The sequence below is a fragment of the Dreissena polymorpha genome, chromosome 8 (assembly GCF_020536995.1).
Source record: "Dreissena polymorpha isolate Duluth1 chromosome 8, UMN_Dpol_1.0, whole genome shotgun sequence".
Taxonomy (NCBI): domain Eukaryota; kingdom Metazoa; phylum Mollusca; class Bivalvia; order Myida; family Dreissenidae; genus Dreissena; species Dreissena polymorpha.
Genome location: NC_068362.1, coordinates 97,551,376 through 97,568,817, shown reverse-complemented (window position 1 = coordinate 97,568,817; position 17,442 = coordinate 97,551,376). Strand labels below are relative to the sequence as shown.

At 35.4% G+C, this 17,442-nt stretch overlaps 1 protein-coding gene across 3 annotated transcripts in view; it reads left to right on the top strand.

Annotated features, from left to right (window-relative positions):
• LOC127841043 (protein mono-ADP-ribosyltransferase PARP14-like) overlaps positions 1–16,360 on the top strand; it is an 83,469-nt gene extending 67,109 nt beyond the window's left edge. The window contains exons 29-33 of one of the 3 annotated variants that reach the window (XR_008030690.1): positions 1,422–1,490; positions 3,771–3,957; positions 10,019–10,147; positions 12,120–12,959; positions 13,275–16,360. Coding sequence is in view for 1 of the 3 variants with exons in the window: in XM_052369555.1 (XP_052225515.1) it covers positions 1,422–1,490; positions 3,771–3,957; positions 10,019–10,147; positions 12,120–12,292 (558 nt within the window). In the remaining 2 variants the exon portion in view is untranslated. Of the gene's footprint in view, positions 1–1,421; positions 1,491–3,770; positions 3,958–10,018; positions 10,148–12,119 lie in introns of all 3 variants that reach the window. The other 2 variants (XR_008030689.1, XM_052369555.1) reach the window with 2 other exon arrangements.
• The last annotated feature ends 1,082 nt before the right edge of the window (positions 16,361–17,442 follow it).

The following is a 17,442-nucleotide window of genomic DNA, read 5'->3' as shown; positions in this document are numbered from 1 at the left end:
ATATTGATCCCCTCAATCACTCTGCTAGACGCATAGAGGATTTTCTTATCTATCTGTTTGATATTAAGAAACTTTCTCCTATCTACATGAAGGATACAGACTATGCTTTGCATAACTTGGCTTTTCGTAAGTCAGCACAAGTCTATGCTGACCTACCTATTTCGGAACTGATCCAAGCTGTGGAACTTCAACGCTCTGTTTCTCGTCCCTTTACCCCTTAATGGTTTTGGCTTGCGTTCTTTTATTGCTTACTAGGTTCCTGATAAACCCTTTCATCAGGCTTCTTAACAGTTCCTAAAACTAGAAGACCGTTTTCCTTCTTACTATGGCTTCAGCCAAACGGAGAAGTGAAATTCATGCTCTTTCTGTCGAAGACGACCATCTTCCTTTTGATCCGATGGTTTCGTCAGCCAGGATTCCTTGCTAAATATCAACTCCCCTATATGGCTTCTAAGCCCTTCAAGGTCCCAAGTCTTTCTAGAACTCGTGGACATGAAGATGAAGATAGACTTCTTTGCCCAGTTAGGGCTTTGAAGTTCTACCTCAGCAGAGTAAGTCCATTTGAGGTTCTGGCTAGAGACTTTTCATTCCTTATAAAAAGGGGGGGGGGCAATGTGTCTGCGGCTTCTTGTTGGGTAGCCTCGATTTAGAAAGGCTTACTCTTGTCTCTCATCTAGGAATTCATCCCTTTTAAAGAGCAGACCGCATGAATTAATGAATTACGAGCTCTGTCAAAAAAGTAGGAGTATAGTTATCACACCCCACTCTTTGACGTGCTCCGAGATGCTTTCTGGAGGAATCCGACCACCCCTTTTTATCTAAGCTTTGTATTTGTTGGGCCCCCTTGTGGTTTCTCAAACGGTAGTGTCTTTTATGATATAGACATACTTACTCTTTTCCGAGAAGTCAAGTCAATACTTTACTAATTAAGATTACCTGATAACCCTAGTTATGGGTTCTACTATCATAAGCTGATAACCCTGGTTATGGGTACTGCTGTGATGGGGATTGGGGAACTATATGCGAACATTCCCACCGAAGCCGCAAATTCAGCTATGAGATTGCAGGTAACATATTTATGACATTAAACCATTTTTTTTAAAGTAAAATTCATTTTAATTATTAAATACCTTCCTGCTATCAATGACAAATCTTTTTGTATATATTGGAAGAAGACTGAAGGTTATCTATTTTTGCCTACTAGTAGATTACATTACACTATGTTATGGCCTAGTCAGTTAGGTTTATCGGGGCCTAATGTCATCCTATGGTGACAGCTCTTGTTGTACTTAAACTTAGGAACTATATTAAAGAAATCACACAAATAACTTATCTAAAAGGACAAAGGAACGACACAAATCTGTCAATGAAAATGTTATACAATTTTGAAAAAAAAATGTACATGTATTTCATGTTTTCAGTTGTCAACAGGAAAGTTTGCCAACAGCCCTGGCCACAAGTATGACAAATCCAAGACAAAAATTAACCAGGTAACCAATATTGTCTGATTATAATACCCAATAAATGATTGTTAGCTTGAATACAATGTATTTACTAAATTCTAAACTAAATCAACTATTTACTTACCAGTTCAAGCTTTACATCCCTCTCATATGGTGGTGGTCAAGGTTTACATGCAACATCTTAATAATTGTTTCTTTTTTTATAAATACGTGTTTCCAAATGGAAAGCATGTCTTTTTGGTGATTTTGTTTGGCCACAGGCTAATTCTAATTACTCTGAATGGCAATTTAGACAAATATTTAAAGATTTTTTAGATATATATATATATATATATGGATGTTTAGTGTTACAACCAGCGTCAACCACAGAGGATTATAGCTTTGTATTCAGTCTGTCCATTCATCTGAAATTAATAATATCCTGCCATATTTCAGGATATACTGATCATGATGCCATGCCACTGTTATTAAAAATATAACAGAAATAAATGTTGATATATTTCTCAAGAAGAATGATCTAGTCATACACATTGGTTTATAGGTTTGTCCTATGTCTGTCAGTCAATACCTTTGTCTGTTCATCCAACCATCTATCTTTCCACAAAAACTGAACAAAAAAGAGACCATGAGATATGAACATCAAATCATACAATGTAAACATTAAAATAGTTATGACAATATATAAATTTGGTTACTGTAAAGTTGAACAGTCTGTTGTCTACTGTGACTGAAAAATGAATGAACCATACCGGTAAATTCTTAAAAAAATGAACAATAAAATATAATAATGACATGAAGGTAATTGTTTAAAATAAAGAAAGATTTATTCTGACTACGCCATGTTATTGCTGTGAACAAAAGCATGTAATTACCATATCAAAAAAAGTGTACCAATATAGGACAATAAACAGGTTATGTACAATTTTTAATTGTGTCTCTTTGCAAATGGGTTTGGTGAGATGATGTCTTTGGTCCTTTCGTCCATCTTTCAATAAGTCCGCCTTAAAGGGGCCTCTTCAAAGATTGTGGCATGTATTGAAGTTTGTCATTAAATGCTTTATATAGATAAATGTAAACATTAAATCTAAAAAGCTCTAGTAATTTTTTTTAAATAAAATTAAAGATAGAAAAGAAGTAACCCTTAACTGGGCTCGAACGACTGACCCTTGGAGTAAAAGTCTATTGCTTAGAACACTCGGTCAGCCGTGCTTATACTTTAATAGATGTATTTTATACTTTATATAGCAATCCTCGGAGTGTCATACAATTTAAGGACAACTTCAAACCTCAAAATTGTTTAATTGTTTCGCTTTGCAACGCTTCATAATTTTCAGGCTTTTAAATTGTCAAAAGATTCATATAACGGATATTTTAGAGCATGGTAAATGTTCAGTATTACTGTTTCCTCATGAATATCATAACTTAAACGAAAATTTGCGAATCTGAAACCTTTTTTTTTAAATTGTGTCAATTTACCAAACTGTGAAAAGATCCCTTTAAGACGTTTTGTTTTTTCTGTTAAATATCTTGATAACTACCAGTATACATTTGAGAGTTTTCACAGGATGATTGGTCTTTATGTAAACAAGACCCATATGTCTATTGGGTTTGGTTGGTCAAAGGTCAAGGTCACAGTGGTCACTTGTGAAAACATTGGTTTCTGCTCTGCTCATAACTTGATAACACCTTATTGAACAACTATACATGGGAACACTTTACATATTGGTTATCACACAGATTCCCATAGAGTTTTAGAATTGTATGTCAAATATCACATCTAAATATGCTGTAAAACTGTCTTTGAACACACTTACAAAACTTAATTGTACACTGACGATCATCTTTATCAACTATGTGACATATGAGTGCTTTTTTATGAACCGATACTTTTTCAAATTATTTGGGATTCAGACTTTCAGTAGTAGTAACAATATTACGCTAACTTAAACGCTGATTCTCATATTTCTTAATGACTTAAATGATTATTTTGGTTTTTCATGTCAATTCTCAAATTGGAACTTGCAATTAACCTTAAAAAAGTTTGCGTAAGAGTTTGCTTATAGATATTTATTCCCCTCGTTGAAAAGTGGAAGTATATTGCTTTTGTTCCAGCCCATCTGTTGGTCTGTCTCTTTGTATTCAATTTTGTCTCTGTAAAACTACCTTAACAAGTTTGGTTTGGTGGTCACTTTGGAGAAACGAAAGGCTTGTAAGATGATAATATTTTCTGACATACGATTTTATTTCCGCTAGATATCTAGCGATCTTTTACTGGTATCTCCTGTAACGATTTAATTTAATTTACAGATTCAACGAATTCAAAATAAAGCATTGTATCGCCAGTATCAAACAAAGAAAAAACAGTTGGAAGAAAGTAACCCCAATAGGCCAGCTACTATGCCTCTTGAACGAGAATTATGGCATGGAACAAACGAGAACGCAATGGAAAGCATCAATCTGCATGGCTTCAACAGGAGTTATGCAGGAAATAATGGTAAGAATAACAAGTTGTCAATCCAATGAAGCTATTGTATATACTAATTATTATTACACAATTTATAATAGTAAATAATGCAGGTTTGTTTGCAGCCATCATCATTTACCTCACCCAAACCGCCTTCCAGAAGGTGTTTTTTTGTGATTTTCCAGTCTGCCCTTTCACAGGTTTAGTATTTTTTCCATGTCAAGTAGATCTTTAACGGCCCTTGATACAAGTACATAACACACATTTTTAGCTTACCTGAGCACAACGTGCTCATAGTGAGCTTTTGTGATCGCCTCTTGTCCATCGTGCGCCGTCATGATTTGCCTTGTTAACTCTCTAGAGGACACATTTATTGTCCAATCTTCATGAAACTTGGTCAGAAGATTCATCCTCATAATATCTTGGAAGAGTTTCGAAAATGATGTAGGTTGGTTGAAAAACATGGTCAATAGGGGGCAGGGCATTTTTCCTTATATGGCTTTAGTAAAACCTTGCTAATACTCTAGAAGCCACATTTATTTTCCGATCTTCATGAAACTTTGTCAGAAGATTTATCCCAATAATATCTTGGATGAGTTCAAAAATTATGCCTGTTGGTTAAAAAAACATGGCCGCCAGGGGGCGGGACATTTTTCCTAATTCGGCTATTATAATAGTAAAACCTTGTTAACACTGTAAAGGCAACATTTATTTTCCGATCTTCATTAAACTTGCTCAGAAGATTTGTCATAATGATATCTTGGATGAGAAAGGTAACCTTTGCTTAAAAAACATGGCTGCCAAGGGGCGGGGCATTTTCCTAATATGGCTATATATGGCTATTGTTAAATCTTGTTAACACTCTAGAGGCCACATTTATTTCCAATCTTCATGAATCTTGGTCAGAAGATTCATGCTAATAATATATTGGAAGAGTTGGAAAATGATGCCGGCGGGTTGAAAAACATGGCCGCAAGAGGGCGGGGCATTTTTCCTAATATGGCTATAGTAAAACCTTGTTAACACTCTAGAGGCCACATTTATTTTCCGATATTCATGAAACTTTGTCAGAAGATTTGTCCCAATGATATCTTGGATAGGTTTGAAAATGGTTATTTTTGCTTGAAAAACATGGCTGTCCAGGGGCAGGACATTTTTCCTTATATAGCTATATATGGCCATAGTAAAATCTTGTTACACTCTAGAGGCCACATTTATTGTCCAATCTAAATGAAATTTGATCAGAAGATTCATCCCAATAATATCTTGGACGAGTTCAAAAATGATGCCCTTTGGTTGAAAAACATGGCCGCCAGAGGGCGGGGCATTTTTCCTTATTTGGCTATAGTAAAACCTTGTTTACATTCTAAAGGCCACATTTATTTTCCGCTCATCATGAAACTTGGTCAGAAGATTTTTTCCCAATGATATCTTGGATTAGTTCGATAATGGTTTTGGTTTCTTTAAAAACATGGCCACCAGGGGGCGGGGCAATTTTCCTTATATGGCTATATATGGCTTTTGTTAAACCTTGTTAACACTCTAGAGGCCACATTTATTGTCCAATCGTCATGAAATATGGTCAGAAAATTTGTCTTATTGATATCTTGGATGAGTTCGAAAATGGTTACGTTTGCTTGAAAGACATGACTGCCAAGGGGCGGGGCATTTTTCCTAATTTGGCTATATATGTCTATAGTAAAATCTTGTTAACACTCTAGAGGCCACATTCACTGTCCGATCTTCATGCAACTTGGTCAGAAGATTTATCTCGGTAATAACTTGAAAGAGTTCAAAAATGATGCCGGTTGGTTGAAAAACATGGCTGCCAGGGGGTAGGGCATTTTTCCTAATATGGCTATAGTAAAACCTTGTTAACACTCTAGAGGCCACATTTATTTTCCAATCTTCATGAAACTGGGTCAGAAAATTTGTCCCAATAATATCTTATTATCTCATGTGAGCAACTTCTGGCCTTTCAGGCCCTCTTGTTGGCTTTAACCCCAGGACTAAGTGTTTTAACATTTTGTTTAAGAGACATTCATCTGAAATGTATTTTTCATAAAATATATTGCAGCATTTTTAATTCCCACAATTGGTATGGCATTTGCATTCACAAACAAGGGTATTGGTAATTGATTAATTTTGTGTAAAATATAATACCATGGAAATACAAGTATCAAATTTATAAGTAAACATGACCCTAGACATGTGATGTAAACAAAGTTGCTGCTACTGGAGAGTGTTTATCTGTCTGAATGCATCAGACTAGTTTATTTCTACCTTCCAACTGGGTTTATCTAGACTGCAGATTTCTTCAAAGCTGGTCAAATCAGCTGTGCTACCTGAGGGCTAGTAGAAGTATTTACATTACAATATATAATATATTAAACCGCCCCCTTTCATTGCCAATTGAACAGAAAAACCCAGCCCACTTGGGTGGCACTAGGTCCTACTGTATGCTCTGGTTTAAGGACTTAGCCATCTAAACAAAGCTGGGTCTTGGTCTAATTATTTCCCGAACCGAGCTATGATGTAGTGTGGTTCCAACCCTGCCCCAGCTATGCTGAGTGTGGTTCCTACCCTGCCCCAGCTATGATGTAGTGTGGTTCCTACCCTGCCCCAGCTATGATGTAGTGTGGTTCCTACCCTGCCCCAGCTATGCTGAGTGTGGTTCCTACCCTGCCCCAGCTATGATGTAGTGTGGTTCCTACTAGAAATTGAAATCTTTCTGTAGTCTTAGGAAGTTATTGTCTACTAACCAATGAAGAACATTTGAAATTGCATGCAATGTTCCATGGTGAGCATCTTTCAATTTTCAAAACAGAGCTTTTTCTTATCCTTCCTTCAAATAAGCTAGTTTATATTACTACACTTGTCATACTGTCTATCTGTGCGTAGACCTTTGCGTTTCCACACAATATCTTTATTCTCTTAGACTTACTATTATTTAAATTGGTAGACAATTACATCGTTAGGTCACTGGGAAAGGGACTTGCATTATGATATTAAATAAGTTCAATAGTAATTTGAACTACTATAGATAACCATTAAAACATGCCTTAAGGAGTCTGTCAATTGTGATAAAACCCTGTATTATTTGAAATATTATGGTATTCGCTTACTGGGTTTGTTTAAGTCATGCTCCAGTAGTCAAAGCTTTCTACCTCTTGGAAATTAAATGGTTAATTTATACATAAACAAAATAACTTAATAGATCTCTGAAACAACTAGGTTTGCAACTATGATTTTATCTCACTTTGTGCTCAAGTTTTGTCCGGTGTCGGGTGTTGTGTAATATGCATTGTGAGTTGTCAACTGTAAGCTTTTTGCCACTCTAGATTCCACAGTTTTGGATTAATATAGATGAAACTTGGTAAAATGTTTATATATTTTCAAGATCTAGTTCAAGTGTTAATTTGTTGATTTTGGGTAAAAACCCAGGTTACCAGGTGAAATCTATTTTTTTTAAACTTGTGACCACTCTTGAAGCCACATTGATTAAATCTAGATATGGTCAGAGGGATTATCTTTTGTTAATATCTAGATCAAGATTGCAACTGGGTCCAAATGGATCAAAAACTGGGTCCAAAGTCCAATCTTTGGAAACTTTGTCACCACTCTTTGTGCCGAAAATAAGACTTGATCTTGACAAAACCTTGACCAGAATGTTTATATTGAAAGCAATTGTGCCATGTTCAAATTTTGATCGGATGTGGTACAAAAACTAGGTCACCAGGTCAGATCTTAGAAAACACTTTTATCCACTCTAAAATCCTCATTTGTGACCTAATTATGATAAAACTGAGTCTGATTGTTTATTTTGACCATGTGTTTTCCATTTTTGTCCCCTGTCAGTGAAACCGGAGGGGACTTATGGTTTGCGCTCTGTGTGTCAGTCTGTGAGTCTGTCAGTCCGTCACACTTTTCTGGATCCTACGATAACTTAAAAGTTGTTCATATTTTGTCATGAAAATTGAAACATGTATATATGATAATATGGAAATTATGCACGTCATTATACCCCCACAAACGAAGTTTAGGGGTTATATAGGAGTGAGCTTGTCTGTCTGTCAGTCGGTCCGTATTAAGTGTCCGCTCTCTATTTCAAGTAGTTTTCATCCGATCTTCACCAAACTTGGTCAGAAGTTGTATCTTCATGATGTCTAGGCCAAGTTTGAACATGGGCCTTGCCGGATCAAAAACTTGGTCACGGGGTCACTTTGTGCGTTTTAAACATTCAGCATGTTGTCCGCTCTCTAATTCAAGTAGTTTTCATCCAATCTTCACCAAACTTGGTAAGAAGTTGTATCTAGATGATCTCAAGGCCAAGTTCGAACATTGGCCTTGCCGGGTCAAAAACTTGGCCAAGGGGTCACTTAGTGCGTTTTAAACATTTGGCATGTTGTCCGCTCTCTAATTCAAGTAGTTTTCATCCGGTCTTCACCAAATTTGGTCAGAAGTTGTATCTACATGATCTTAAGGCCAAGTTCGAACATGGGCCTTGCTGGGTCAAAAACTAGGTCACAGGGTAACTTAGTGCGTTTTTAAACATTCAGCATGGTGTCCTCTCTCTTATTCAAGTAGTTTTCATCCAATCTTCACCAAACTTGGTCAGAAGTTTTATCTAGATGATCTGAATGCCAAGTTCGAACATGGGCCATGCCAGATTAAAAACTAGGTCACAGGGTCACTTAGTACGTTTTACACATTGAGCATGGTGTCCGCTCTCTATTTCAAGTAAATTAAATCCCATTTTCACCACACTTGGTCAGAAGTTGTAACTAGATGATGTGTAGGTCAAGTTCCAACATTAGCCATGCCGGGTCAAAAACTAGGTCACGGGGTCACTTAGTGTGTTTTAAACCTCACCATGTTGTCCTCTCTCTAATTCAAGTGGTTTTTATCCAATCTTCACCAAAATTGGTCAGAAGTTGTATCTTGATAATGTTTAGGGCAAGTTTGAATATGGGTGATGCCATGTCAAAAACAAGGTCACGGGGTTACTTAGTGCGTTTTAAACATCACAATGTTGTCCGCTCTCTAATTCAAGTAGTTTTCATCCAATCTTCACTTAACTTGGTCAGAAGTTGTATCTAGATGATGTCTAGGTCAAGTTTGAATATGGGTCATGCTGGGTTAAAAACTAGGTCATGGGGTATCTAAGTGCGTTTTAAACCTCACCATGTTGTCCGCTCTCTAATTCAAGTAGTTTTTATCCAATCCTCACCAAACTTGGTCACAAGTTTTATCTAAATGATTTCTTGGACAAGTTTGAACATGGGCCATTCCGGGCCTAAAACTAGGTCACGGGGTCACTTAGTGCTTTTTTTTAACATTCAGCATGATGTCCGCTCTCTAAATCAATTAGTTTACATCCGATCTTCACCAAACTTGGTCAGAAGTTTTATGGAGATGATCTCAAGGCCAAGTTAGAACATGGGCCTTTCTGGGTCAAAAACTAGGTCAAGGGGTCACTTAGTGCGTTTAAAATTGAGCATGGTGTCCGCTGTTTTTTGTGAAGACGACATGCAAAACATTATGTGTCAATGCGACATGTGGGGGTATTCGTCACGTCTGTGACAAAGCTCTAGTTTCATTTTGTTCCTACATCAAGAATTCTGGTTGCTATGGCAACAAATAAAATAGAAATATTGCTGAAAAATGGTGGAGTTTCACCGGTAGGGGGCCATATTGCTTGACAATAGTCTTGTTTACACTGGATCATGTGTTGTTATTAACTGGGACACTAGGTCAAATTCTATGATGGTTGTACTTTAAATTTTTAACTTTTTACTCACAGTATTTAAAGCTTAAAGCTTAAAAAACATGTTAAAATACACAAATGTAATTGCATATACTTATCTTTATTATGAACATTTGTTATTATTGAGAAATTATTATAATTATTATTATTTGGCTTGTTATATTCTTTTAAATGGATATGTAATTTTAAAAACTTATTATGATTTTTCATTCTACGCTTTTGATTGATTAACACTATTTATTCAAATGTCATGTCAATCTATTCTTTAAATTGTATTGTCATGGTGAATTTATATACAACTCTGTTTTTGGTGCCCGTGTCCAGCTGGGGAACCCTGGTTTGGTCAAGGAGTTTACTTCGCAAATGACGCGTCTTACTCAGCACGGTCATGGATGACGGGCGCTGACAGTGCTGGCAGCAAGGGTTACGTCTTCCTCGTGAAAGCACTTACTGGTAAGTACATTTTTATGCTATGCAACAAATATTACTGCATCTCACCTGTCAATTTGCCGGTCCCGTCTCAATTTTGAAGACTATTTGTTGGTAACTACTTGCTTTCATTCAACAAAACATTTGTTGCAGATTTATTATCAAGAACACGGCAGGCTAGCTCAGTGGGTATATGGCTAAATTACAAAATTCAGGATCTCACGTTTGATTCCAAATAGGGATTATTATCAAAGAAAAATAAATGAAATATTCTAAATCTAGATGAAATTTGTAAGAGATGTACAGGAATGTCGAGTATTTTTTCAAAAGCCGCAATAAAAGACTTTTTTGAGAAGCTTATTTTGATGGGATGGAGACATATCTTTGGCTTATAAAAATGTATACATGTATAAATAATCTGTTTCTTCTCAATGGATGATTAGTGACAATTTTTTTTTTTTTTTTTTTTTGGGGGGGGGGGGGTAGGGTAAAGAAAGTAGTTTGAAAATCATGTTTATCACAAAATGTATTTTCCAGTAGTCTTTCCATTTGAAACGCTTTTTTTCCCAAAGCGAAGACCTTAGTGGCTAAAACATGGAAATTAGCACTCACCTTATAACAAGTTTTTAGCTCACCTGAGCACAACGTGCTCATGGTGAGCTTTTGTAATCGCCTTTTGTCCGTCGTCCGCCGTGCGTTGTGCGGCGTCAACATTTGCCTTGTTTACTCTCTAGAGGCCACATTTATTGTCCAATCTTCATGAAATTTGTTCAAAAGATTAGTCTCAATGATATCTTGGATGAGTTCGAAAATGGTTACGTTTGCTTACATGGCTGCCAAGGGGCGGGACATTTTTCCTTATATGGCTGTATATGGCTAAAGCAAAATCTTGTTAACACTCTAGAGGCCACATTTATGGTCTGATCTTCATGAAACTTGGTCAGAAGATTCATCCCAATAATATCTTGGACGAGTTCGAAAATGATGCCGGTTGGTTGAAAAACATGACTGCAAGGGGGCGGGGCATTTTTCCTTATATGGCTAAAGTAAAACCTTGTTAACACTCTAGAGGTCACATTTATTTTCCGCTCATCATGAAACTTGGTCAGAAGATTTGGCCCAATTATATCTTGGATGAGTTCAAAATTGGTTTTGGTTGCTTTAAAAACATGGCCACCGGGGGCGGGGCATTTTGCCTTATATGGCTATAATAAAACCTTGTTAAGTTAACACTCTAGAGGCCATTATTTATTTTCCAATCCTCATGAAATTTGGTCTCAATGATATTTTGGAGGAGTTCGAAAATAATTATGTTTGCTTGAAAAACATTGCTTCCAAGGGGCGGGACATTTTTCCTTATATGGCTATAGTAAAATCTTGTTAACACTCTAGAGGCCACATTTACTGTCCGATCTTCATGAAACTTGGTCAGCAGATTCATCCTCATAATATCTTGGACAAGTTAAAAAATGATGCCAGTTGGTTGAAAAGCATGGCTGCCAGGGGGCGGGGCATTTTTCCTTATATGGCTATTGTAAAACCTTGTTACCACTCTAGAGGCCACAGTTATTTTCCGATTTTCATAAAACTTGGTCAGAAAATTTGTCCCAATAATATCTTGTTATCTCAGGTGAGCGACTATGGGCCTTTCAGGCCCTCTTGTTTAATCTTGCATTCATGCTTCACCTTGACATCTCTCTTATAACAACTTACCAAAGTGGTTATTGATCCATAAAACAAACCAAATGGCCAATAGCATGTTAGATATGTATTATCATTCTGAAAAGTCAATGCTTTTACTGTCACATTGTGTGTGTGTCCTTCCTTCATTAGAAACTGTATAGGTCACATTTTACAAATATATTGATTTTATTATTTTGCTGAATAGCATTTGTCAGAAATAAAAATATCTGTATAGGTCATATTTTACAAGTCGGTTGACAAAAATTGTAATTCCCTTTATAATTTGAATAATCTATGCTCTTACCATCTATAGGTCACATAATGCAAGGTAGTAAGGGTCTGAGATACCTACCACCAATAGATAAGAAGAATCCATTGGTTTTGTACGACTGTGCAGTGGACAATGTGAAGACCCCCATGGAGTTTGTCATCTTCCATGACACACAGGCATACCCAGAGTATTTAGTGACATTTACAGGATCTTAATGGTGTACAAACAATCTTTAGAATAGCTTTGTTGAGCCCACAAACTAACTTCTATGACTGTTACATTCAACTACTTCATGTGTAAACATATAACATTTTCTGTGCGTAGAATGATGTAATATTGCTTGATATACTGATGTTATTTTCCTGAATTAATATTTCATAAAATACTGTACACAAATGTGATTTTATTTAGATAATTGGAAGATTGATTTATCTTCTCTTCTGATTTAATATTGTAAAACTTCTTTAATGTTTTATTTTTTCATTGTTGTTGTATATTATTTTCTGTGAGATTTTTATAAGCGTTTCTCTAGACGGGGGTATTATTGGAACACCCTTGGCAGAGAAATTGGCGGTTGGGCGGGCGGCATGTGAATTGGTGGTTGGGCGGGCGGCTTTTAGTTCTCTAAGTCGCACAGTTTTCATAGAATCTTCATTACACTTCATGGTGTGTTTTAACCAAGTTTTCCAAACGAAAAAATTGGTTATTAGCTTGGCGAATGTCGGCGGGCGGGCGGAATGAGCTTGTCCGGTCCATAACTTTGTCATTTATTGTGAGACTTTAAAATCATTTGGCACATTTGCTCACCATCATTGGACGGTGTGTCATAGGAAAGAATTACGTCTATATCTCCAAGGTCAAGGTCACACTTTGAGTTCAAAGGTCATAAATGAGCTTGTCCGGGCCACAACTATGTCATTCATTGTGAGATTTAAAAATTACTTGTTACATTTGTTCACAATCATTTGACGGTGTGTCATGCGAAAGAATTACGTCGATATCCCCAAGGTCAAGGTCGCCACGACTAAAAATAGATTGCATTTGACACAGGGAGGGTAACTAGGAACAATCAGTAACAAAGCACATTGTGAGACTTTAAAATCATTTGGCACATTTGCTCACCATCATTGGACGGTGTGTCATAGGAAAGAATTACGTCGATATCTCCAAGGTCAAGGTCACACTTTGAGTTCAAAGGTCATAAATGAGCTTGTCCGGGCCATAACTATGTCATTCATTGTGAGATTTTAAAATTACTCGTTACATTTGTTCACAATCATTTGACGGTGTGTCATGCGAAAGAATTACGTCGATATCCCCAAGGTCAAGGTCGCCACAACTAAAAATAGATTGCATTTGACACAGGGAGGGTAACTAGGAACAATCAGTAACAAAGCACATTTTGAATTGTCTCCCTTTATCAGACTTTTTTTTCAAATTGAAAACCTGGTTTTGTGACAATTTTGTCCCTTGTTTTTTTTTTATTAAATGGAAGAGGTTGATAACCAGACGATTCACACCAGGCTATTTAAAGTCAATTCCCTTTATTTATACAAACATTGGAAAATTCACTGTTTCTGCTCTTAAGTTCATACAGATATCATGAAATCTTCACCAAACATTCTGGAAATGGGGCATGTCATCACATAGCATGGAGACCAAATTTGATAAGCAGCCATTTTTCACAAGACAGTGTGCTTGCCCATTTGTACACTAAAAATTATACCCTGTAATTGTTTTCGTTTTCTTCTAATTCACACCAAACTTTCTGCAAATGCTTACTTTGAAAAATGGAAGTCAAATTCAATAATAGGCCAATTATCGTCAGTAAAATTCGGAGTTATTTGCCTTTGTACAAAAAGTTCTTAATTTGACATTTCAGCTCTCTCATAACTTATTAACTGTTTACTGAATTTTCCATATATTTTTGTTCCCATAAAACAGCAGTCAATAGTGCTAACTAGCAAAAAACTATGGCATGCTGTTGGGTCCACTTTTAGCAATATGCATACACACATGTACTTTGACACCAGCTGAGGACCACCTTAATTATGTTGTTGACTATTTATATATATATTGGTTTTCTTTTTCCTTTGTGTTACTTTGATGATTACTTGTTGTTGACTATTTATATATATTTTGGTTTTCTTTTTCCTTTGTGTTACTTTGATGATTACTTGTTGTTGACTATTTATATATTTTGTGGTTTTATTTTTGCTTTGAGTTACTTTGATGATTACTTGTTTATATGTCACTGTGTCTCTTTTTCTATGTGCTGTTTGTATGTATTTCCAATCATGTCAGATGTGTGTGTTTTTTTTCCACATAATTCGTTCCAGAATAACAGGTTTAACATGAAAACGTTTATTTATGTCACAATCATTTGCATATTAGCTAGTTTTAAACAATGTTAAAAATCATGGTTGTTATGGGTTGTTATGTTTGGAAATTATAGGCGTACAGGCAGGCGTAGTCAAACAGGTTGTTACAGGTTGAAACTACATATCATGTTCAAATTTTCGGTAAAGCAACTTGCATGCAGATCTGGCTTGGGATTGTATTTAAGGTGTGTAAGGCCATGATTAAAGTGTTTGCTACAATTAAAACAAATCAGTTTCCATTGAAATTACTTAAGTTTTGATTGAGATACTGCACTGAAATTTTATATGCAGCTAGCTTACATACATTTAGGTTACTCGGATCAAGGTTTTGGTATCTGTTACTTAAAATGGAAAAAAGGCATTCTATCAATTACTGTTGTTTTGATGGAAGTATCAGATCAAGGTCACTTATACTCAAAATTTACAAATTATTTCAGATAAGTAACTTAAGTTTGGATGGAGGTGTTGTCCGAAAAATTTGCGTATTTGCTGCTTACGTATCAATAGCTGGAGATTTTATGTAAGTATTAATCTGACATTATGTTTGTAGGCAGCCCCGGCACAATCTTTGCTTGGATTGCATGTGCGAGCAGTAATACATGTGTATCAATTATAAGGTCACTGTTACTGCAAAAAAAATGAAGGTAGCTTCTGTTTACATTATATACAGACAATTGATTGATATATGCAAAGTTCTCAAACTGGAATTCCCTGTACACAATTTTGTTATGTTGAAAATCTTCATGAAATGAGCTTCATCTGAATTTTGTTGCAATTTAGTTTAAAGTACAATTCAGTGCATATTATTTCGAAGTATATGACATCATACCATGTTTCATTTTAAGTTGCGAAGCTGTTTGTCTGTACACAGAATACCGGTAAATGTTTATTCATCATGGCTTGAAATTTTGTTGTTTGTTGTATTTGAGATTTTGACCCCAAACCATATGTTTGTTTGTATAAGTCATACATGTGATGTGTATTTACATTTCATGTTCATGTATATAATCAGATGCATTCCTTTAAACATGAATTTATTATTTCAATAACTATGTAATAGACATTTTTGGTTTCTTGTATTTTAAAGTAAACATGTAACTCACTTGTTTAATTTCTGTAGCATTTTTGACTGCTTATCGTACTCAAGGTTATACGTCATTATATTCACTTATTGGTGGTTATTATAAAGGCTTTGAATTAAAACAACTGCTCTAAATATTTTATGATTATGTCTTTTAATGTCTTCAGTACTCCGAGGTCGTGTAGGTTTACTTTGTATTCCTAGTTTAATCATAACTCTGGATGCATTCACAGGAGCTCTCCAAAAACAGACTGGCCCGACCCAGATTTTGCACTCGTGACTGTACTTGAGTACAAATAACCGTTATATCCATATACTGTTAACACTTGCAGAATGCTAAATTGTATCATGTGTTATAATGGAAATTGGTTAATATTACTATAAATTTTGTTATCAGGTTTCATGTTACTATAATCCAATAAATTTGGAACTTTTATAAGATTTTAAATCTTTCAGCTTCGTTGTACCCCATATTTTTGGCTTTTCTAACTGTCATTCCTGAGTTAGTCTATGGCCTTTTTATTCCTTATACTTATTTGAGCAACATTTCATATTTAAAAGCTGTGGTGCTAAAATATGCAAAGAAAACATATTAACAATAGGCTGATTCAAAGCAAGTGAAGAAATTATTACATTAATGTTTGAAACAGTAAATCATAAAAATGGCCGCATATTTGACTCAACAGCTTTATGTTGCAATTATTTAACATTTACTATTAATAAAAAATACTGTATATGTAATAAAATATGTAGATCTAGACTTAATCGAGATAAATAGAAAAATATGTTGATGGTGAAATATATGCTGCGGGGAAAATGGATATTATGTGTTTATTATTTTTAGGTGCAGAAAATACGCCTAATATCGGATCAAAATATTTAGGGCTTTATTAGACTTAAGGATAATGAAGAGACAAACGCGCCATGATATCACATTTCTCATTTGCGGATGTTTTCTGTATGCATCGATAATTGGACGAAAATGTAAATGGCAAAATAAAGAATCTTTGTATCAAAATATATCTACATTCATCAAAAATCTGAATAAATTCATGTTAGTACTAAAATGTATTTTCCAACTTATCGAGAAAAAGCGTTATAAACCACGGACTCTAGATTACAATATACACTCCGTGTATAAACACAATATTATTTTACCAATTTCAAATTATTATCATACATTAAACAATTAGCGCACATATTTCGTGAATCATTAATCAATAATATAAATAAACTAACGGATCAGGTAAAACTGCTCACAACCTTCATGCATGAACAAGTAACACGGGTTTTCAGTAAAACTTTCTTACGGTCACAACGCTAATCCGCAAGCCTAACCTCCGTGGTTTAACAAAGACTGTCACAAAGCAAAACACAAGTTTAAAAATGCACGTAACGCCTTACACCGCAATAAATCAAATGAAAACAGAGTATATTTTTCGAAACGGAGAACCGTTTATAACAAAATAAGAAAGTCAGCAAAAAATAAATACAAAATAAACCGAGGTACCAAACTTGAAAATATCGCAAAATCACAACCTAGACAATTTTGGAAATCTGTCAAAAACACTATAAAAATAAAAACAAACAAATAAACAATTTACAAACGAATCAGCTATTTGAACACTTCAGTTCCCTTCTAGGAGAAACTCAAACTTCAAATGAGCACACTGATGATGAAAATACTGAAAACTATGCAATAAACGATCAACATTTAGATTGCGAAATAACAGTAAACGAAATACAGACGGCAGTTTTTAAACAAAAGAATAATAAAGCATGTGGACCGGATGAAATATCAGCAGAATGCATAAAAAGTGCGTTTTATATCATATCACCTTACCTTCACACACTATATAACAACATATTTCACAACGCTATTTACCCTGAATGCGGGGGATTG